At 40.3% G+C, this 23,094-nt stretch overlaps 1 protein-coding gene across 1 annotated transcript; it reads left to right on the plus strand.

Annotated features, from left to right (window-relative positions):
- Positions 1-532: 532 nt before the first annotated feature.
- On the plus strand, positions 533-15,385 carry CPO (carboxypeptidase O). Its single transcript, XM_037397624.1, has 11 exons — positions 533-655; positions 3,920-3,995; positions 4,416-4,540; positions 7,075-7,189; positions 8,962-9,063; positions 9,840-9,944; positions 10,600-10,710; positions 11,881-11,971; positions 12,548-12,750; positions 13,686-13,770; positions 14,989-15,385. The coding sequence occupies exons 1-11, from the start codon at positions 573-575 to the stop codon at positions 15,255-15,257; spliced, it is 1,365 nt and encodes a 454-aa protein (XP_037253521.1). The 5' UTR covers positions 533-572; the 3' UTR covers positions 15,258-15,385.
- Positions 15,386-23,094: the final 7,709 nt, after the last annotated feature.

The raw sequence follows: 23,094 nt of genomic DNA on the forward strand, positions 1-23,094 counted from the left end.
ATAAGACTCTGACGTCCTCATCTTTCCTTTTTACAGGAATGTTGTTTGGTTCTTTCATGTCCTCTTTTTGGGTTGGCAAGTGACAGAATTGCAGTTAAGAGGTCAAAGAAGTGATCCACAAAGACACAAACACAGGGAGGAGGACAGCAAGGATGGAGCTTGTTTTACCACTCTTCTCTTGTTCTTCCCATCCCTGTGATTTTTATAAGCTAATCTTCACTAGTTGCCATGGAGCTTGCAGGTAACACTCTCTCCAATGACTACCAACTTTGTCATGTAACATTTTCAAAGATTTGAAGGTGACATATAGAAAAACCTTCTCACTTCTTAGAAGAATTGCTTCAGTAGGAATGTTGCTATTTGTATATTTTTGTGTTTTGGGGTGTGGAAGAGAGCTTGGAGAATTAAGAAAAAGTAGAACTATTTAAAAGTGAAGTTAATGATTCAACAAGGGCAGGTTCTCTTCCAGGATAACTCTGGTTATATATTAGAATTGTACAAATAAAGTGTTCAGTCCAAATCCATCCTCCTCCTCTGTAGTCCTGCACTGTCAGGGCTGGGTTCTTTGCACAATGATGTGGCTTTTTCTTGGGATCATCTTTTCTGTGGGGACGTTAATTCCTGGAAAACTCAGCTTGAAGTTGCAATATGACGGGTGAGTGTGAATGGAGTATCAGGAAAAATTGTGCATGCAGTGAAATTCTCAGGAACTGTGTAAGAATAATAATAATTATGAACCGAAAACCTGGAGACAGGGTTACTAAGCTGTAAGCTTTGTAAAATTTGGAAAGAAAACATAAAGATGGGAAATGAAGAAAGAGTGAACTATATCCAAGCCAGCAAAGATATGGCTGCAGCCATAGGAGACACAGAAAGCCCCTCAAATGCACCTCAGGATGCTCTGCTTCCATTAGCTGAAATTCATTTGGCTTAGCCTCTTTCATATTGAACTTTGAAATCAGATGCTGTAGGAATAAAATGCCTTTTCTGAGTATAAAGCGGGGGGTGGGGGGTGGGGGTGTGTGATTGACAAAATTTTTATCCGTTAATAAAAGCCAGCTGAGGTTATGTGAAAAAGATGCTGTCTCAAAAGCAGCTCAGATACAGAACCCCTGTTGGCAATCTGTAACAGTAACAAACAAACAAACAAACAAGCTAGTGGAGTTGGTCCAGAAAATATTCACCCCTAAGTGTTCAGAGAATTAGATTATCACATTTTTTATTATTGATTAATGTTTTCGTAAAGTATGAAATGTCTAGTTTGGCTGTATTCTCCTTTCGTGGTTCTGCTTTGCAAGAAAATGAATGATATAAAATTATGCTGTTTGCTTATCTAATCTATTTTGTTTCATTCACCCTCAACTTTACAAGGAATGATAGGTCACTCTGCCTTTCTAGCAGCTGGGATTTGCAGGAGGGGCACAAATACAGTGTGGAGGCCAGCTATCCACATATAAAACTTTATACACAGAATTTTCTAAAGTATACAGTGAAAGCAGTCCAGTGCTCAATGCCTCTAGACTAATTATATCCCCAGAATTTGATTTTTAAAAAGGAGAGAAAACCAAGGAATACCTACTGCAAGTAAGTTCCTTCATAGCATACCCATTCAACAACTCTCCCAGCAAAGCTCCTGGCAAAGCTTACAGAGTCACTACTTCTCTCTTTAGAACGTGTTATTTCCCTTGGATAATGTTCAGTCTTTAGATTAGTATCAGAGTTGCAGTCAGAACCTGTCAATTTCACTGAATAGAATGCAATAGACCCTTGGTAATGCAGTGTTCATTTTTGTTTCTAATTCTTGCCTGAGACTGAACCTGTTGAGTACTTGCATGAGATTTAAAAACACACTTATCAAATGGTCAGTGTGACTTTGGGTGGGCAGCACCTGCACAAAGATGAAATGACTAGTAAAGCCCATTTTTGTTGTCATTTACTCTGTTCAACATCTTAAATGAAGTATCTAATGTATGAGCATTCAAGGAAATGCAACTTGTGCTGAGAACAGTCCTTTAATTTGGTAAGAAAGCTTAACTGTAGCATTTAAAAAACTGTTATTCTCATGTGGTCACATGGGCTGACTTTGCACTTCTCCACTGAGAATCCTAGTACATAATCAAAAACAAGTGTGTGCTTTCCAATCTTAGTTCACTGTTAAAAATGATTTGTCTCCACACTGGCTATTGTAAAAGGTTTATCAGTAAATAAGAGCTGGCCATCTGGCAGCAATCTGACTGTCTGGCATTTCTTTCATTTGGTGTAATTAAGACATAATGTCAATGAGGATAGAAAGATATTACAGGATATTGTTTCCCTTCCTGACAGACAAAGAGCAAAGCAAGCCCAGGCATTTAGAGAGAATAAACTCTGAACTGCAGCTGAGATGTTTATTCTCCTAGCAAAGATGTTTATCCTGCATCTACAAGGTTTGTTACAAAGATATTACGGCTGCTGTACCAAATTGTTAGCAAATATAATCATTTTGCCCCACAGATGAGTGTCCTGTATGTTAACAGTCTCCTGAACCAGTTGTAAATGTCCTTTTTAACTATCAAGTTCTACGTTTCTCTATCAGCAAAGGTGATATTTTCAAGAGAGATACAAAAAACCCCAAATCTCCCTATTTTTCATTGGATAATGTGAATGAATAGTGAATTATATTTGCATGTGTATTAAGCTGATAATTGTATATTTGTGTATGGAAGCACAAATGATAGCAGTTGCAGTTCAGATGATGAAAGCATATTATATTGATGGCCATAATGACCATGGCTTTAATAAAAAGCAATGAAAGGCTTTTGCAACAAGAATTTCTGTTACAAAAGCTTTAACGTTCTTTTTTTGTACTTGTCCTGTAAAGGCTCCAAGGCCTGTTGAAGTCACTAAAGGAGACCGTGAAGCAGTAGTTATTGGTTACTAACAAATCTGAACATTTCCTGGGTTCCCCATTTTATCACATCAGTAGTGGATAACTGCTATCTCACCTTCCGGTAATGTAATGTAGTTGTGAAAATCCTCTCTTCATTATGAAACCCTTTCATTAGAAATGTCACACTTGCTATCAGTCCTGGAAAGCCGATCTGAAAGAACACTGAAAAAAATTTAAGAAAAATAATTACAAAAGGGTTTTAATAGAACATACAGATTTATTTTTTCTGCATTTCCAACCATTTTAATTTGTCCTTTGTAAACTTTCAATATTTTTTTTAGATTAAGCCTATAGTAAATGAAAGTTTCATGGGGTCTCATGAAAATATATACTCAGATACTGGATCTGTGTGTCTTTTCTAGAAATATAAAATGATAGATGTTGTACTAGAAATATTTGTTTCCTAAGAATACACAGTTCTAGAGACCACCGTTTCACTATTTGCAGAATAAACTTGCTGTTCTCATGGAAAGTGGTTTGTGAACATCTCAAGCTCTAGCAATGTTCACTTATCATGGCTATCTTACGTTTTTGCATGCCTAAGTAGATCAGGAAAGCATCAAGTCTATCTGGAATAACTGAATAATTCCCAAACAGGGGGAAGAAAAAGTGACATCTTATCAAATATATAGTTTATTATATACTACCAATGATCTTGTTTTGGCCCTGGTCCTGCAAAGGCAGAAACACACACCAAGGCTCATGTGAGCAGTTGGCTTCTGTGAAGCTGGTATGGTAAATAAAGAATTGCCTCTGGCAAGGAACCAGAGTTAACCTAACGCTCTAGCAACAGAAAACTTGCATCACTTAGTCCTATTTGTAGCTAAAACATTCCAGGTATTCATCACTCAGACATGTTTTTGTTGGAACAGCACTCAGTTATATGCTCTGTCTTCCTTCTACATAACAAAATACCTCCTTTTGACTCATGAAATCATGAGTACTCTAACAGGCATTAAAACTGATCTTGTTTCTCTGGTGAATTTCCAGGGATCAGGTTTTGCATATTGTGCCAGAAACATTTCAGCAAGTCCAGCATCTTCAGCATCTTTGCAGCACTTTACTGGTGAGTAAGAATAATCATGTGTGCCCAAAGAGCAGAGTGGGGTCTTGGGCTGCAAAAAAGATTTACATGTAACTTTGGACAGGAATGAAGGTTAACATAAACTTGAAGAAGCTTTACCTAACTTTTTTTTTCTTAGCGTAGGGTAGAATTGCCCTTCCACTACCTGAAGGAATGTATGGGAAGAAGTTAAGTTTCCTTGCATGGCTCTGTGAAGATGCTGCTCCTTCTCAGTGGTGTCTGAATAAATGGAAGCATTAAAGCTTGTGCTGTATGCTCTATGAACAGATGGCTGGAGAATAGTTAAGGGGAGAATTTGAAGGAAAACTTCCATTTATTAATATGCAGCTACTCTATCTTAAATAATACTTTCTCATTCTGGAAACAGAGCTTGATTTGTGCATTTCTTTCTTCTCTGCACAGCTGGATTTGTGGAAGCCCCTTCAGCCTGAAGACATCTGGGCTGGAGAAGACTTGCACATAAGGGTCCCAGCCCCTCTGGTGCAGGAGGTGAAAGACAGCTTAGCTCAGCATATGATCTCTTACAGGTACAACCTCTAATTTCTTAATGGGAAAGGCTGGCTCTAACAATCTTCCTTGTTATCACAGAAGGACCTGGCCTTTCCAGTGAACCATCAGCAAGTACTGATGATAGGACCCAACCTTTGTTCCCAGTGCCTCCAACTTACTTTGACCTACCCAATGCACAGACACTATATATTTCTTAGAGTTTTAAAAACACATTCCCCTATGCCCTGATTATTCACCTTCCCACTGGCCTGGACTGTGAATTTGGAGCCAGGATCTGAGACAGCCCAATCTGTCTTGTTCCCTACTCTTGCCTTCTCAGTGACAGAGGATGGTGCTCAGATGTATGACTCAGTTTGTTGGCCTGAAGTCAGGAAGCCAGACTTGGTACAAACACGACTTATAGAAGCATGCTTTGCTCTTGGAAAGCATGGATACTTGAACACAGGGTCCTCCCTATTTTGGAGAGCCCAAAGTTTTAATCAGTGTCAGTGCAGAGAAACAGCCTCTGTAGCTCTCCTTTTCCCTTTTCCCTTCCCTGTCTCTTATTGCTCTTCTGGTTTGGAGAAGAGCCCTTTCAAAGTGAATGTTCAGCCAGTTTCTTCAAAGCTGCTATTTCCTATCCCTATCGCCCCCCCACCAGGCTGGTGAGAATTTTCTGCCACCAGCCAGCCAGAGATATCCCAGTCTGGGACAAAGGTTGGAGTGGCAAGTCCCCACTGCACACACAATTAGGAGCCATGAGCTGCAAATGGCCCATGATGCTTTATCACACCTACCCAGCCACACATCTTCACTAACTGCCATGCTTTTACTTCCAACCTGAAGACCTAATCCAAATACAGTGTTTATAAAGCCAAATAGGATTAAATAAAATCTATTCCTCACACAGTCCCATTCCCATTTGGAACTGACTTTTTCAGGTAACAAGTAGCTAGCTATATTTCATACAAACAATCCTGTAGTCATTCCGGGCTGGTGACAAACGGCCTATGGACATACACTGACATTCAGCAATCAAAGATCAGTTAAAGGAGGATTGGTGCCACTTCAAAGCTGTTTAGAGTTAAAGCTGATCTTGACATCCTGAATCTTGCCTGACAAATTCTTTTTAGTAAGTGTGATACCCTGACAACCAGAGATGGAGAGAGATGAGGTGGGAGCCAGTACAAATGATCTAGCATCAGGTTTAGGTATCCAGGACTTAGACAACATTCCAGAAGATATTTAACCTCTTATTTATATCAAGGCTCTTCATTTTCTAATGGCTTCGATTGATTCTTGTGGAAACTTAAAAGTCTAAACTGAAGTTAGCTGTTTGCTCCTCCACCACTACCCCCCCTTGGACTGGGGCCAGAACTGTATCTACCTTGTGTAGGGTACAGAAGAAAGAGGTGGGTAATTTAAAGTCAAGCTGAAATTTTGGCTTTGTATTGCAAATGGGTTGAGATAAGTATGGCAAAGTTAGAGTTAAAGTTCCTATAACTGATTCAAAGCAGGAATCACTTTTTAGAAGGCAGTTGACATGCAAGGAAGGTAACATGACAGTTAGGTATATAATGATAGAGACATAAATGACAAATTATAATCAGGACATTAATATTCTGACTGTGTCAAACTCTAGGATTTCAATTCTCCAGAGCTCTGATAAGGCATTTTGCGTGTGTGGTTTCAGTTCATGGGAATTTGCCCTGCCTGAATTTTAGTTTGATGTTCAGATGTGAATAAACATCAAAGCTCAGAGTGAAAGTCAGCTGTAACCAGTCTTAAAAGTTTCTTATGTGCAGTTTCCAGAAATGCGGATCAGTGCTACTGTCAGCAGAATAGCCTATTAGCACTTAGAGTGTTTGAAATCAACAGTGTTTAAGCTGGCTTTGCAATTGTCTTATCGCAATCATTTACAATGGGCACAGATTTGTAACAGTGTTACAAGGGGCTGATTACAGTGAGAAAGCAGTGCATGATCCAAAGCACTCTGAAGCCAAGGAGAAGGTTTTATTGACTCCCTTGATCATGGAATCGCGCCTATGCTATACTCATTTCTGAATTAATTTGTAGCTAAAAAGCAAGAGCTTTTTGAAGGGAAGAGGGGGTTTGTTCCAATTTTTGCAAATTGCAATGAATACTTCTGTGAAGTCCTTGCAAATTGAAAATATCTCCATAAAATACAATGAAACACTAATGTAAAAGTTTTCACTTTTTCTCCTGTTCCCAAAAGGTGGTTATTTTGGAGTTTTTTCCAGAAGTAGAAGTTATAAAGAAAAGAAAGATATTGAACTTCTTTTTTTTTTTTAGAAAATTGTCAATATTTTTTTTAAAATCTGGTAAAATTATTATTTTATTTTTAAAATCAGTGAAAATCTCAGTACTTTGAAATTTGTCTTACATAAAAGCAACCATTATGCTGATGGTGACTTATTTGCTAGACAGTCCACAACAAAAGAGGCTAAATCCTGTCACTTGTTGATGTAAGCAATGTACCCACCGTGATAGTTCTACAGTAACTGTTTGGGATTGTTTTCTTTTCTGTCTCCCCTTTGCCCTCCCTGCTCAGAGTCCTAATACCTGATGTGCACAAACTTGTGGATCAGAGCATGCCAAGGGAGAGGAGCAACCACAGACAGGTCCCAGAAAGTTATGTCTACACCCAGTACCATCCAATGGAAGAGGTAAAGAGGAACCCAAGTCTGCTTTCTTTCTTTGATGCTGCTATTATGTAAATGGCATAGCGAGCAACTCTGTGCTTGCAGAAAGCTCAGTTGAAGTCAGTGGAGCTCCTTCTGGCTTTCTTCTTTGCAGAATTAGTCCTTACTCTTTGACTAGAACCTTGGCCTGGTTGAATTGAACATGAATTTGTCATTGATTTTGATTAAATACCCAATTCCTCCCTGGCTAAAATAAACGCTCTGTGTGAAGCAGCCATATTGTTTTGCAAATAATATTCTGGGGTTCAGTTGATTTTTTTGCTACCTTTCTACCCTATTATGACTTATTATCTCTAGCATTTATTCATTTGAGCCCCAGGATGTTTGATGCTGAGCCAAATGTGAAGTGCAATGACTATTGTAGTCTCTGGAATCCCAGGGAGGAAGATGAGGTGAACAGTGGGAGACCTGTAGAAAGAAGTAATTTAAGGATAGGTTTTTGGCACTTCAGGAGAGAATAATGTCATCAGGGTGTGTAGACATGTTTCACAGACTAGTGGGTAAGCCTGGACAAAGGCATAGCTATACTGGACAAAGGCATAGCTATACTCTTCCTCATACCCACATCATAAGAGTGAGAGAGCAGAGTCAATATTCATGTATAATTTGTTTGACCTATCCATTGGGGATGACCCCCAGTATCAATACAGGCTGGGCAGAGAATGGATTGAGAGCAGCCCTGAGGAGAAGGACTTGAGGGTGCTGGTGGATGAAAAGCTCAACATGGCCCGACAATGTGCGCTTGCAGCCCAGAAAGCCAACTGAATCCTGGGCTGCATCAAAAGCAGCATGGCCAGCAGGTCAAGGGAGGTGATTCTCCCCCTTTACTCTGCTCTGGTGAGACCCCATCTGCAGTACCACATTCAGCTCTGGAGCCCCCAACATAAAAAGGACATGGAGCTGTTGGAAACAGTCTAGAGGAGGGCCATGAAGATGATCAAGAGTGCTGGAGCACCTCTGCTATGAAGACAGTCTGAGAGAGTTGGGGTGGTTCAATCTAGAGAAGGCTCCAGGGAGACCTTATAGCAGTCATCCAGTACCTAAAGGGGACTTACAAGAAATCAGGAGAGGCACTTTTTACAAGAGCATGTAGTGATAGGACAAGAGGTAATGGTTTTAAACTAAAAGAGGGTAGACTTAGGTTAGATATTAGGAAGAAACTATTTACTGTGAGGGTGGTGAGGCACTGCCACAGGTTCCCCAAAGAACTTGTGGATGCCCCATCCCTGGAAGTGTTCAAGGCCAGGTCAGATGGGGCTTTGAGAAACCTGGTCACGTGGAAGGTGTCCCTGCCCATGGCAGGGAGGTTGGAACTAGATGATCTTTAAGATCCCTTCCAATCCAAACCATTTTATGATTCTACGATGACTGCTGCTGAACTCAGATGTGGAAAATCAGTACTAATAGGGAAGAGACTGTAATACTGTTTTGAAGATTTGATGGTGTGGCTCCATGTCTCATAAAGTCAACAAAAAGATGCCCAATATGATGGCAGAATAGAGTGTCAGTGCTGTATTGCAGTGATGTTATCTTTAACATCCAGTGAGATATAACCATGCCTTTGCTCAGAGGCAAGTGGAAGGCCTTCCATGAGTGTTAAGTGATTACAGATTGAAATAAGCTCTGAGGAAAATGTTGCTTGCCTAACGGAAAGGAAATGCTTTAATCTGGAAATGGAGGTGGGAAGGAGAAGAAAACTCCCACTTTGGACCAAAAATTCTCTGTCACTGTTTCAGATTTATCAATGGATGAGTCAGATCCAGAAGAGCAACAGTGAGCTAGTGACTCAGCACTACCTGGGGAAGACAACTGAGAATCGAACAATGTATTATCTGCAGGTAAGGTAGGAACTTTCTTAAAATGAATAAAAGGTGTCTTCACAAAAAAGTACATAGGAGAAGACAGGTTTCAGATCTTTCCTAAGATAGTGCTTATTCCAGTTCACCGAAATAACAGGAGATGGTTTTACTCCTCTACAGTACAGTAAGATTTGCCAACTTTCATATACACTATCACCATAACATTGCTATTGCTATTATCCAGTGAAAACAACAAATTTAACTGCAGTCTTGTTTAGAAACACAAATCAAGCTGAAACTAGCTTGGCAACAGCTGTGTGTGAGGGTAAAGACTTCTGTTTTGTTGTTTTTCTTACTTTTTACAGCATATAGCCTTTCTGCTAGGAGTATTCTATGACATTTTTTATCAGAGGCTCTAGTAAAAACCGTAGTCTTAATAATTGGGTTAGTTATTATCTAATCTGTCCCTATCACTGAGTAACATTAGATTCCCTACCTCTTTTTGCTTCCTCTTCTGAAAAAAAATAAATAAATTCTCAAAGTAAGAACAACCAGTACTATGACTGACTAATATAAATGAAAAGAAACTGTTTTACTGACACTCCTGCTCAACAGACACTTTAAAACTCTTGCCCTGTGATATTACAGAGATGGGGTTATTAGGAAGGAGAGCTTCTCACAATGATGTCTGTAAGAATAATAATCTCAGATGGCTCAATGGCATATCAAGGCACATCCTTTTCTTTCTGTATTATGGTAGGCTATTTTATTGTAATGTAACAATTTTCCAAATGATCATTTTTACACTTCCTCAGATCAGTCAACCATCAGATAAAACCAAAAAGATCATTTGGATGGACTGTGGGATTCATGCCAGAGAATGGATCTCTCCAGCCTTCTGCCAGTGGTTTGTGAAAGAAGTGAGTCCTCACTCTTCCACTTAGACAATAAAAAAGACATATAACTTTGGATATTTCAGTTCTCTATTGTGCCTTCAAGAATTAGGCTTTTTCTGTTAAAATATGAATTTCAAAATTAGTACATAGTATGGATACCTGTGGAGACCTAAGTCCAAGTCACAATTTGAGATGAGATATGGGACAATATTTGCTAGCACATTGTTTGCTCCACCTGAACTGATTCCAAAGCCACTGATCTTGATAGCAATCTCTCAGTTTCCCACAGTGACATTAGGATCAAGCCACTCTGCATCACAGAGCCAGTCCCCTTGGAATAAATCAACCCTAGCAATGGACATGTGTACAATTTACAATCAGTACACATGGAAATAGCAATGTTCCATGTGTACTGAAAGTGCCTGGTGTGCAAGTATGCCATCATGCAGCTTTCATAGCTGCAAGACTGTATCCATACAAAGTACACTGTAACTGAAAACATTGTCACTTTGTTGATGGCAAAAGGTAGATATCTCAATGTATCTGGGGACCAAGTAGACCTTGGATATCATGGTGATATCCAGGACTGAGTGACTCCCTGCTGATGATGGTTAAACTAGCTCTTTCCCATTATTACCATTAGATTCTCTGCTCAGTCCTCTGTATTTTTTCTTTTCAGATTCTTCAGAATTACAAATCTGATCCAAAGATAAACAGATTTCTGCAGAATTTGGACCTCTACATCTTGCCAGTCCTCAATATTGATGGCTACATCTATTCCTGGGAAAAAGTAAGTAGTGAAAATCCAGGTCTAGATCAAAAGTTACATGTGTACAGCATGTTTTATTAATTTTAGATACAATCATAGCAATCATATTTAAACAGAGAACAGGACAGAATTATTACTCACACAAAACATCTCACGGCAAAGAGGTTTTGTTTTTTCTATAAATCAGCTGTTACTTGAGATTACAGGGCTAAAAATTCCTAGCAAATGTCATAAGCCTTGGGGAGAGAGGACAAAACCACAGGATCAATTGCTTTTGCATGTTGGGGGATGTACTTACTTCCCTGCTAACAGATCAAGGCTTGGTTGATGGAGTTAAGCATGTCTGGAGGAGTCATTCTTCGCAAGAGATCTCAACCAGCAAATGAGTCTAAGCACCTTTTCAGCTTGGGACAGGAGGAGAATTGGCCAAATATTGGGCTATTTGGTTTTGAAATACGTGTGCCCTCCCAAGTAATCTTGCTTCTCTGATACGGAGGATAATGTAAAATGTTGGTCTTCAGCAACTCTCATCACGTTTCCAGGCTCTTGGGCCCAGTCAAAACACATTTTAATGCAGGACCACAGCATGGTCCAACAGGCTCAGCCTATCGCCATGTGGATCCTGCTGTCACCCAGCTTATTCCCTGGCAGGTTTGGGGCATACCACATATTGCAGTTGAGATGCACAGGTAATTCAGCTGGGAAGCTCATACAGGCAGTGCAGTAAGGTCTGCAGAGAACCAAGTATAACAGTGAGTATAGCAGGGAAACAAGGAGCAGCAGCAAGATTAGCTAACAAAAAAAAACATTCGTCCTCTTGATACTGAAACAAACGTAAGTTCAGCTGCTGTCTCTTGGACACAGAGGTATCCCTCACAGTGCCAAGGATTTCTTAGGAGTGCAACACCACATGGAAGCAGTTGAGTACTACAGAAAAAGCACACTTTTTTCTTTAAAGCTCAGGAGGCTCATTTCAAGGTGCATGCAGGCTTGGGGAAGATGACAGCCTGGCTGTAGTAGATAAAATGTTCTGTCACTAAGCTTTATCACCCTTGTACAGAAAGTTGCACTCTTACAATGCAAGAGTTAGTCAGAAGGCAGAAGTCTAAAATAAAGGAGATTTTACACTGTACTATCACTGGGTCCTATGGATCATTGAGTTGTTATGTAACTGAAGATACTTCTGTTTAGGATCGTTTCTGGAGGAAAAACCGTGCTCCATATATGAATGGCACCTGCTACGGGACAGATCTGAACCGGAACTTCAATTCCTCCTGGGGCAGTAAGTTCCAAGTATTTCAGATTGACAACACAAGTGTAAAGCAAGAGTAATAACTAGTCCCTGAAATAAGATGAAGTCCTTAAGAAAGGAATCTTGTTGTCATCAAGACATATGTAAAAATAAAAACCTGGTTTGTAACAATATTAAGTCACTGACTTTGAACTAGCTTTCTCTTTGTGAGAAGAAAATTGCTGCTTATATAACTACACTCCTAATTGACTGCAGGAGCAAGCGTCAGCTCTAGGCAGCAATGTTAGGAGTTAGTCACTTAACAGCCAGTATTTACGTTTGTCATGAATTTCAAGGAGTCTCCAAAGCTTCCCTGGCAGGTGGTACACTGTGGTGGTGTCAGAGTGGTTTTGTTGCAGCCAGCCTGTAAATATGTGTTAAATATTTCAGTCTTGTAGCAAATTTTAGTTGCTACCGACACAGTAAAATGTTGAAGTCCCACTGAGCTGTCTAGTCTCCCTGCCCATATAAACACACACCTTAACACTCCAATGTAAATTTCCCTGTTCCCTCTGAACTGGTGTTTCTACATCTCTCCTTTGATTCACTCTTCGTATTCTGCTCCAGGTGTTGGTGTTTCTTATAACTGCAACAGTGAAATCTTCTGTGGATCTGGACCAGAATCAGAGCCTGAGACAAGAGTTGTGGCTCAGTTTATCAAAAGGAAGAAGAATGACATTTTGTGCTATTTAACAATTCACTCCTATGGACAGTGCATCCTCACTCCATACGGTTCCACAACAAAACCTCCAAGTAACAGTGAAGAACTGGTAGGGCAAAACATTCATCTTCTACACTTCTAGAAAACAAGTACAGGCAGTAGCATGTGGCACAATGTGATTTGACTCTTGCCTTTCCTTCAGAGGAGCTGGGCTTATTCAGGGGCTTGGCTCCCAGAATTACTGCTGCTCCATGCAATATCAGCAAGGTTTATTTGCCTCAGAATTAATCTTAATCCTTCATCTTAAATCAGGAAAACTGAACTATTACAGATAGGGTTACTGCAATGCAAGGTAAAGTAGAGAAGAGCACCAAGTTCTTGCTGCATAAAAGAATGCGTTTGCACTTTTGGATGCCAGCACATTATACACACACAGCTGTCATGACTGTGTCTGGAAATGTGCTTACTAGGAGAATGGGAGCAAAGTAGGTGCCTACTTGATAACTTCTCCCCTCAGTTTCTGAGTGTTCTAATTTGAGTTCATTAACATGTATGTTTATAAATATTCCAGTAGTGGAAGCATTAATCAAGAGCATGAGGGACTTGGGTTTGGACTTCATATAAGTCATTGGAGAAGTCATTTAGTCTGTCTGTGGCTCAGTTTCTAAAGATGGTGGGATACAGTCTATGACAATTTAACAAGTGTAAGAGATCAATCACTGCTGTAGTCAGTATCAATATGCTATACAGCATAGACTCTAATTCTCCAAAATACAGCCCTCTAGCTTTACAACAAAGCAAATATGTTCTCTACCTAATAGCAGAGTAACTTGTAAAATTTTAACATAATTTACATTAAAAAAATAAAGAACAATTTGCCCAAATTTTTAATGGGTTTCTCTAAAGTCCTTAATTAATATCAAAACTTAAAGCTGATCATATGTAAATGTAAAGCTGGAAGAGACAGAAATTTTGGTCCACTCGAACTAAATTGCCAAATGTACTGGCACTGATGACAATGCTGTTCTTATTTTGAACTTACAGATGCATGTTGCAGAGAAAGCAGCTGCTGCCCTGATGGAAAAGTATGGGACCAGCTATAAAGTAGGACCAACCTCTTTAATTTTATGTAAGTTTCTTTATGTTTCCCTTTGATTGCTGTTTTTCAAAGAAGAGTCATTCTTGTGTCACAGGCATCAGTAAGTACTGTTTTGCTGAGTTTCCTCTTTGAGTAATATTTAATGGGCTGGTTCAGTGCAACATCTAAGCAGCAGTCATTTGAATACAAGATAACACTGTACGTTATAAAGCTGACTGCAGGAATGAAGGAAGCATTGATCAGAAGCTAGTTCCTACATGAATTCCTCACAGATACATCACAGGGGACAGAACGAGATTGGTGATAAATCATCCTGATCCTGCTGAGGTCAGCAGCAAAACTCCTATTTGTCTTCACTGGAGTCAAGCAAAAATTAAAATCCCAATCAGGTCTATAGTTACTCTATCAGACACTATCACATGGCAGCTGCCTGCAGTTTTGTGTGAAGTATGTTGGTTTCAGCCTTGTTCCTAATAGACTGGTTAGCCATGTCACAAACACACCATCACAGCTGATACTAGTTGACAGCCTTTTACATAGAGGACTAGAGGGCCCTAGAGACTGCCTGGTAAACCCAATATTTTCCCAGTAAGCAATAAGTCATGCTAGTCACTCAGAACAGTAAGCAGGTGGCTCCAGTACCCATACGGTTTTGCCTGTTCACAGCATCTGTCTGTGCCAGTCTCCGAGTTGCATGAGTCACCTACTGCATGAGCAATGCAGTGTAAGCATAAAGTAACTTGTCCATGCCCATGACTACATTGAGCCAGGGTTTGTACTTACATTGAATAGGTAAGAAAAAAATCCAGGAGGCAGATGAACAATGATACAGGGAATTGCTAGAAATCTTTCAGACTGGACCATAATTAGGCTTAAACACAAATACACAAAGAAATTGCAGGCAGCATCAATATAGGAAATTAAGTACCAGGACAGACAAATGGCCAGTCTGTCTTGTACCCTACACTAATCACAGTAAAATGCTACAAACAGAATCCCTGGAACTCATCTCCTGTTATTGTACAATACTATCTTATGAATAATTGTTTCCCTTAGGAAAGTCCATGGAAGACCTTTAGTATAACTAAGAACTGCAGCACCTAGAAGCTCTGCTTTCCATGTCACAGTGATATACAGTTACTGCTTAGTTCAGGGATTCTAGTATAATCTTGCACTAACTATAGAAAGAAGTATTTTCAAAGAACCATGCTTAATACAAATATCTCCCCTCTATTTTTGAATTCACAGACAATAACTCAGGCTCCTCACGGGACTGGGCTCACATGATTGGCATTCCTTTCTCCTACACATTTGAACTGCGAGACAATGGTACTTATGGATTTGTTCTACCCCCTGAGCAGATCCAGCCCACATGTGAGGAGACTATGTTGGCTGTGACAACTATCATAGACTGTGTTGGTCAGAAGTACTTCCCAGGTGGGGCTGTGATGCTGACCTCCAGCAGCTTAGGCCTGAGTCTTTGCCTGACTGTTGCACTTAAATGGACTGTTTCTTAAAAACAGCTTAGACAACCCAGCAAGAGACTCCCATGGAAAGTATAATGTCCCTTTGAAAAGACAAAATTATGCAAGCAGAGGAACTAAATGTCAAGTATTTCAATAAAGGCTCATCACACAAAATACAAGCATCTACTTGTGGTTTTAATAGCTGTGTTTTAGGGAAGGGGAAGGATGAAGAGCTGTGGCAATTTCCCAACCTTCACTTGCTGGCTCTGCAAGAAGCCAGCCTGAGTACATGTAGGGAGAGAGCACTATTACTTCCTGGTTCTTGAGCATATTTTCAGGGGCTCACCTGAGCCTATGCAGCCCTTCTGTCAGCCACAGTCCTGCTCTGTCACAATTCTCCGCACTGCCTGACCCCACTGACTCCTGGGTTTTGCTGGCATTAGCAGGATGCCTGTGAGACTTAAATGTTCCCAATTCCCACTACAGAAAATTGGACAGCTTCATTGACATCCACCTTCCTTCTCCAAACTACCACACTGGGATTTACCAGAAAATACAGAGCCTTGAAAGCTGGTGAAAAGTCATAATCAGACAACAATCAACAGCAGCCTGAAACAAGCAGAAGAGTTGAGCTGGTGCAAGCGTGTGGGGGACAGGCAAGAGGTGTGGCCCCTGTCACTTAGAAGCAGTCAGATTAGTGAAGATAGAAACTGCCCAAATCCTTCAAAACTACAAAAGGGAAAGGGAAAAGGAGGGAAGATGAGGACAGGGTGCTATTCCTATAGAGCAGATCAGAGAATAATTTCTTTGCATCCTCAGCTTCCAAAAATGACTGATGGCAACAAATACTCTCCTAAAGTTACAATCCTAAGGGGTTTCATTACAGATGGTACATAAAGAAAGCCTATTTACAGAGGGGTGCCTTTCTTACAAACCACCTTAATCCTTTCCAGCTGACTCTGCAGAAGGACTGGGGCCCAGTTGCATGGCTCTCCAGCACTTGGGAGAGCTTGCAGCCTGCAGAAATCTGCCTGGGATCCTCATGTGAAGCTGGAAACTCAGTGGAGTGCCAGAGGAAAGGAAACATTCCAGCCCATTGAGCAAGGGACCCTCTGCCTGAGCCATTTGAAAGGAAACACCAAGCAAAGAGCTTCTGTGTTATTACAGCCAACACCAGAGGGTGCAGGGCATTCACTAACATAGAGACGACCTATTTTAATCCGTACTCCGTCTGCTTTTGAATCCTGGAGACCTGCATCCCAGAAATATGCCCACTAGGCTTGGCTATTACAGGTAATAGGATAGATATTTTTTTTCCCTCTTAGAAAATGAAGAGTTCAGGGCAGGGTGGGGGGAGTGTGTGTAAAGTAAAAAAATAGGTATGAGAGATCTGACTTTCCTAGTAAACTTCAAGATCTCACTTGAAAATTAAAAGTATTCTAACTAGAGATTTTCAACAAAATCTTTCCAACTTTGGGGAAGAGAATGCTTTTTTTCCACCTTGAGTGTTTGAAGGCCAGTGAAAGCAAATGCAGAGCAAGAGCTTCTGCCAGAAAACTCACAGATAAAGGACATTGAGAGGACTGAAATATTACTGTCCTCAAGTTATAAAGTACAGCAAGATTCAGTGACTTGACTCAGAGACCCCTTCATAAAGACTCTGTGGCAGAACCTGGAAAATTGTTTTGTCCAATTCTCTTCCAATGCTGCCAAGAGAAGGATGCAAATCACTTGACCATGGTACTGTTAAAAATGATTTTTAAAAAAAAAAAGATAAAACCTTGCTGTCATTTTTCCAAAGCACATCTTATTGTCATTTTGTCTGTACTGTTAGTTGACAAATCTTAGCTCCTGTGTTCATTGTTCACAGATTATTACCAACTGATATAGCTAAATCTGTTTGACTCCTGCAGGATCCCCAGAGCATAGTCCTTCCAGACCAACCACTCATTTACAGTAAGACCCGTCTGTTGCAGGGGTCTGTAGCAGAAGGTATCACTAATTAGCACTTCTCCCTACAGGAGCATCACTCCCCAAACTTATGTTTAGTTTAGGATGCCACTTGTATACTGTGTCTTTGGAACTGTAAGAGACAAGACAAGTCCATCTGGCCTATGACTATGAGCTGTCCTTAAGCAAGTGGGTTTTGACCACAAGCATTTCATAGCCATTTGCACGCAGAGCAGAGAAGCTCCTCATCGCCACCAGCAGCAGATGGCAGTGCCCTCTGGGGACTGATAGCCACACGCTCACCTTGCCAAAGCCACCCAAGCTTGGGCTGCCACAAAGTGCTTTCCAAACCTAATCCATGACTGTACTGGTATAAAAATGTTGTGGTCAGGGCTTCTTTACTGGATTCAGGGGCATTGCACAGCCTGTATGCCTAGATCCAGAGAGGAAGGGAGCTGGTTTTGCTGATCTTGGGTATCTTTTGATAGAATTATTTATCACTAAGAGATACAACCAGGTGTGCCCCAAAGTTAATTAGCAGTTTTCTCTGGACTGGCTCAGTCCCTCATTAGCTCCTCTTCTTGTAATAACTACCATCAGGCAGGGGAAGATGCCCCTGTACATGCACCTAGGCAGGGGGATGAGGGTAGATTTTGCCTCCAGCATCCAAGAATCATAGAAGTGGAGAAGATTTTGCCAGAAAAAAATGAGATATTTGGCAACAGTCATTATCTAGAAGAGTCTGCTGCTGTCAGTACACTGAGCATGCCTGGGCTTACGGCTCCTTGGATGTCAGCAATGATTCACCCACTTTGCATAGTGAAACCACAAATGAAGGTTGTGTGGAAGCAGCACCTTGCCCCCATTGCCACTGCAGAACAAGATGTCCTGCAATGAGTGCTTACATCCCCTTTTAGGAGCTATGATAGCACAAGCAAGCCACAACCACTAAAAGGCCAAGGCTGCAGCAAATTGATCTTTACAAACATTACACAGGCTCTATATTTCACACACCCTCCCAGTTTGCTGACTTCTCTGTGTACCTTTTGTGCTTGTAGAGGAGTGATATGTACGGCTGATAAAAATCACTGCAGAGGGTGTATTTATCAACCATGTTTTGCAAAGGATAATTTTAAATAAAAACATAGTATGGATGTCTCTATTGAATCTCCCCTTACTTCATTAATCCATTGTCTGCCTTTCTCTCTCCTGCTTTCCTACATTGCTTTCTCTGACCCTTGCTAGGTTTTGCTTTATGATGAAGTATGGAAAGAGCCGCATTCTGATTTCTTGCATCTTAGCAGCAGCATAGCATTATCCTACTAAGACAACAGTGTAAAATTTACTCATGTGTAAACACATGCAAAACTAAAAGTTATCATGCAAAACTAAAAGATTCTTTTATTCATTATTGTTTCTCCCCAATAATTTTACCAAGACCCATGCCCCTTCCCTTTCTTTCTCACAGTTAAGACACCCAAATCATGCATGCTTTATTATATAATTGGTATTTTGAAGGATTAATTACTTTTGGTCATTCAGGTTATTGAATAAAAACAAAGGCATCCCTGTTCTGAGTAACAGTGTTCTATATTATCCTTGTTAACATTTTGTCTATAATACAAAAATAAAGATTGACGCAAGGGCCATCAGTGATCTCATTCCATTTCATGTAAGGAACTTCTCTCTCTTTAATTTCTCCTCCATGCTATGTTAATTTGATACAGTCCTCAGGCTCCTAACACGTTAGCAACACTGCCCTCATTAAGGAAAGTGAAGATATCACGAGGGAACTATAATATTAAATGAACGTGTGTAGCCTCATTTCTTAGAGCATCACATGATGGAAGAGCAAAGACCTACAATTTTGAGGGAAGTGTGCAAAACACCTCTGTCAGTTGACCTTTCTGGGGAAGCACTTGTAATGCAGGTTGTTACTTCCTGATAAACTGCTTATGCTCCAAAATCCACTGAAACATTACTCTTTCGTGCAGATTCTATTCCAAGCGAAAAACTCTTGGACTTCAACATCTTAGACTGTGTATGAAAATTGGAAGCCATCTTCAGTGGAACAAACCTGCTCAGAAACACAGAAAGATGTTCTCAGTGTGTTCCAGACTTTATTGTAGATGGGAACGTATTGATTTATGACAACTGAAGACCTAACCATTTGTGTCCCAAATCCCCCTAGCCAAAACTCCCCTTTTTCCAAAGTAGCCTGGGACTACTTCAGACAGAAGGGTCAGGCTCTGAATGGAAATCAAAGTATCCTGAGCTGGTCTTGGGTTCCCTCAGCTTACAATCTGTAGATATTCATGGTCCTGGTAAGCTTTGTCTCATTCCCTGTGTCTTCTTTTGGCTTCATCCACAGCTGGGTTTTCTTGACTAGATGCAATGTCCAGGTATGTCATACACAAAACCCACAGAAGAACCTACTGCTTTGATGAGACATGCTGTGCTCACAATTTCCTGCCACATAAATGGCTGGTCAAGGCTACTTTGTTTTCATTACCACTAAGCTGAGAGGGGTCCAATAATAAGAAAACGTAAACAGAGGTTACGATTAAGCATTAGAATTACCATACTCGGGTACTCTTAATGAAAATCTCATCTAAAATGCATTTCATATTTCCTGCATCCTCCTTCCAACAAACCTGGATGATCCTTGTTAGTATAAAATATAAAAGAATAATTTGATGACAGCCTGTCATCACTTGCTTCTGTCTGCCAGATCTCATGGTGTCTGTTTATGCGCATGGTAGGCATTCATAAAACCAGCTTCTGTTCTGCAAGTTGGCAAACAATATGAGTGTGCTATTCACAAGACAGCCAGTGGCAAGCAGAAAGAGTAAATGCAGTGTCATGCTCACACCTTTTAATTCACCTTGGAATACTGACCCAAGGTATATCCTCATTTCAGCTGCACTCTATTGTGTGGGAATGCCTCAAATTAAGGCAACGTAATCTAGGGAGAGGTGGTTAGGATTGCATAGTACCAACTGCAACGGAAAATCCCTAGAGGAGGGAGAGCATTTGCAAAAATGATGGAAATTTATTGTGCTGACAAAGGTGTAAGTTACACCGGCTTTAGAGTGGGAAAGAAAAAATGGGTAGGTCACAGATGGACTAATAATGCCATTTTTTCTAGCTTTAGCTTCTTCTGCATGTGTCTAAAAGAAACAGCCCTTATTTTGAAAATGCAATCTCCTCCTGTTCTCAAACACCCATACAGCTTTACCTGGGTGAGGGCTGAGGAGGAAGAGGATTACTGATGAACGTTACTTAGCTCTGATTAGTGAGGCACAGAGCGGAAGAAGGACTAAAACTAACGAGGGAGATACTGAACACAAGCATAACCAGGCAGCAAGGAACACATGAGTAGGCAGAACACTCTGACAATTAGGTGTAATAGTCTATTTGCCAATGTCACATAACAGAGGTTTCCAGCCTGAGACTGAACTATAGTTTTTTATATATTTTAAAGGCTAGTGCCAGGGCAGGTAATCAACTGATTACAAGGATCCACTGCCATCATCTAACACAAAAAACCCAAAGTTTGTATTTAATATCTGTGTTCCTAGTTTCTAAACACAAAACAGAAACACATGAATCTATGAGAAACACCACTTTACTCCAAGTTCTCTCTTTATCACTTCAGTCGCTGTTTCTGCATATTCTTTAATTTGCATGTTACAAATTGTCTTTTCTTTCCCCTCGAGCTACCTAGTTAGAAACAAATTAACTTTTTATATATATATATAATTTAGTTTTAGGGAGTTTATGCTTTAGCTTTTACTTGAAAAATGAATCTTCCTTGGGAGAAGCAATGTCCCTTGTGGTTGAACACTTGTGATGCTGGAACTGTCTCTGAATTTGCTGTTGTTTGCATCACCAGTTACCTGTGACATTGACCTTAACCAATTATGGTGTGATTTTGAAAACACTTAAGGGGATCATTACCTAGAGGTAGAAATCTGGGAAAGACAGCTCTGTGTCAAACGGTTGAGGAGGAAATATTATAAAAGGGTCATGCTTAGGGATGACAAACCATCCCACACCAGGAGAATGTAATTCTATTAGGGAAATGACTGCACAAGAGTCCACAGCCAAAACGCATCACTTGGCATTGCTCCCACCTCAGAGGCAGGTATCAAGCTACTTCTGCATGAAGAAATCTATCCAGCTGTCTTTTGTCTGCTACCTACAGAATCCCATTAATTTCATAGACTTGTCACTGCCTTAAATTCCCAAAATACTATCCAAGGATATTTTTAGCATCCAAGCAACTGGGAATCAACAATAGTCTTGGGAAGGGGCAAGAAGGGAAATTAGGGTTAATAGCAATCATTCATGAAAAGCAATCTAAACCATTTTTTAATTTAATTTGGAGTGCCAAATTTAGAGGATTCTTGAATGCTAAGGCCATTTTCATCACAGTGATCCTGTGTCTTATTGAGTAGGACCAGAGTATTAGTCATTTTTTGTGACCCTGAGTTATCAAGGACATGCTGGGCAAACGGCCAAGGTAATACAAGCTCAATAATAATAATCTATACTTAAAGTTAACATGATGGCTATTACATGACGGCTCTGCCAATTGGAGGAAGGTTAGAACTTCCAGCTCTGGTAACTGCTTGACTTAGCACTTTTTTTAGTGCATGAGAAACATTATAAAATAAAGCATATATCTTACAAGTGGGAGAAAAGTCATGCAATGTAAGCAGCAAAGAAATGGGAAGAGGTAGCAGAATGATGGGGGTGGAGAAGCAGTGAATCCAAAAGCAGTTTGGACATGTTTTTTAGAAAAAAAGGCAGTAAAACTCCCCTGGCTCCATCTGCACATAGGACTGTCATTGTGTGTGCCAGGAGAACAGATCAAGAGATTGATAGAAGCCCTGTTCTATTTAAAAGACATGGAAATGTGTGGAATCAAAGAAGTCAGAAATTACAAAAAGGCCAATGAAAGACTATCTACCTTCTAGGATTGTTCTCCGGGGTACATTTCTTGGGGGTGGTTGCCTAGTTGCGTCATTAAAGTCTCCAGCTCTCATCTCCAGTTTCACACTGTGGAGTTCTTTACCTTCAGTTTTTAACCTTTTCCAGTATGTATGACTCTGTTCAACACAGGAAATACATCTTTCATATATATGTATTTTTTTGTATACATACTTGTTTTGTTTAGCAAGTGTTACTGGTCTTAGTTACTACTGTGGATCCCATGGACTCTCAGGGATCCAGACAGCAACTGGCTTCACCCATTAATTATCTGTCTTGTGACCCACAATGTCCCAGGGACTGCAAAAGAGTGAGTTCCAGAAATTGTCGCTTCCTTCAGACTGTAAGGATAAGATCGTTGCGAAGCTTTTTTCAGCTGTAACGTGTGGATTTTGACCAGGTTACCAGGAATCTGATGTTGTATCTATTAAATGTTTCCTTTACAATATCAGCAGAAGATTGGCTTCCCTGACTACCTTCCAAGGAAAATCAGGAACTTCAGCTGAATGCTCTAGCCTAAGATTGCATTGAGACAAAACTTGTTCTAACTCTATACCTACTCCATGGTCAGGATCACTCAAATTAGGCAATCTGGTCAGTCCCACTGATGTAGCTATGTTATTCTTCAGTCCTCTGCCAGGTCAAGGTCCTCTCAGAAGGGCCATGTTGATCCAAAAGTGACCAGGAAAGAATAAGCTATTTCTTCTCTGAATAGGCTAAAATGGCACTTTCCCATACTGTAAACTTCCAGGGACAGACACCATTTATTTCACCTCCCTGTACAATCAAATACAATGACATTTACTGCAGAACTCTTTTGGAGTTCTGTGTTTTTGAACACAAAAATATTACCTTTTATGTGACCATAATACCTCCAGTGAGGCTAACACAGTGAGGCCCACATGGCTATTGAAAGTCTTACTCTTAGTAGCACGAGAAACTA

Source organism: Falco rusticolus, chromosome 8 (genome assembly GCF_015220075.1).
Source record: "Falco rusticolus isolate bFalRus1 chromosome 8, bFalRus1.pri, whole genome shotgun sequence".
NCBI lineage: Eukaryota > Metazoa > Chordata > Aves > Falconiformes > Falconidae > Falco > Falco rusticolus.

What these genes read in the sequence shown, in the direction of transcription:
- CPO (XM_037397624.1), top strand. Translation starts at nt 573, where the DNA reads ATGATGTGGCTTTTTCTTGGGATCATCTTTTCTGTGGGGACGTTAATT. An exon ending in TTGAAGTTGCAATATGACGG is followed by an intron (nt 656 to 3,919) that starts GTGAGTGTGAAT and finishes GTGAATTTCCAG; the next exon opens with GGATCAGGTTTTGCATATTG. An exon ending in CAGCATATGATCTCTTACAG is followed by an intron (nt 4,541 to 7,074) that starts GTACAACCTCTA and finishes CTCCCTGCTCAG; the next exon opens with AGTCCTAATACCTGATGTGC.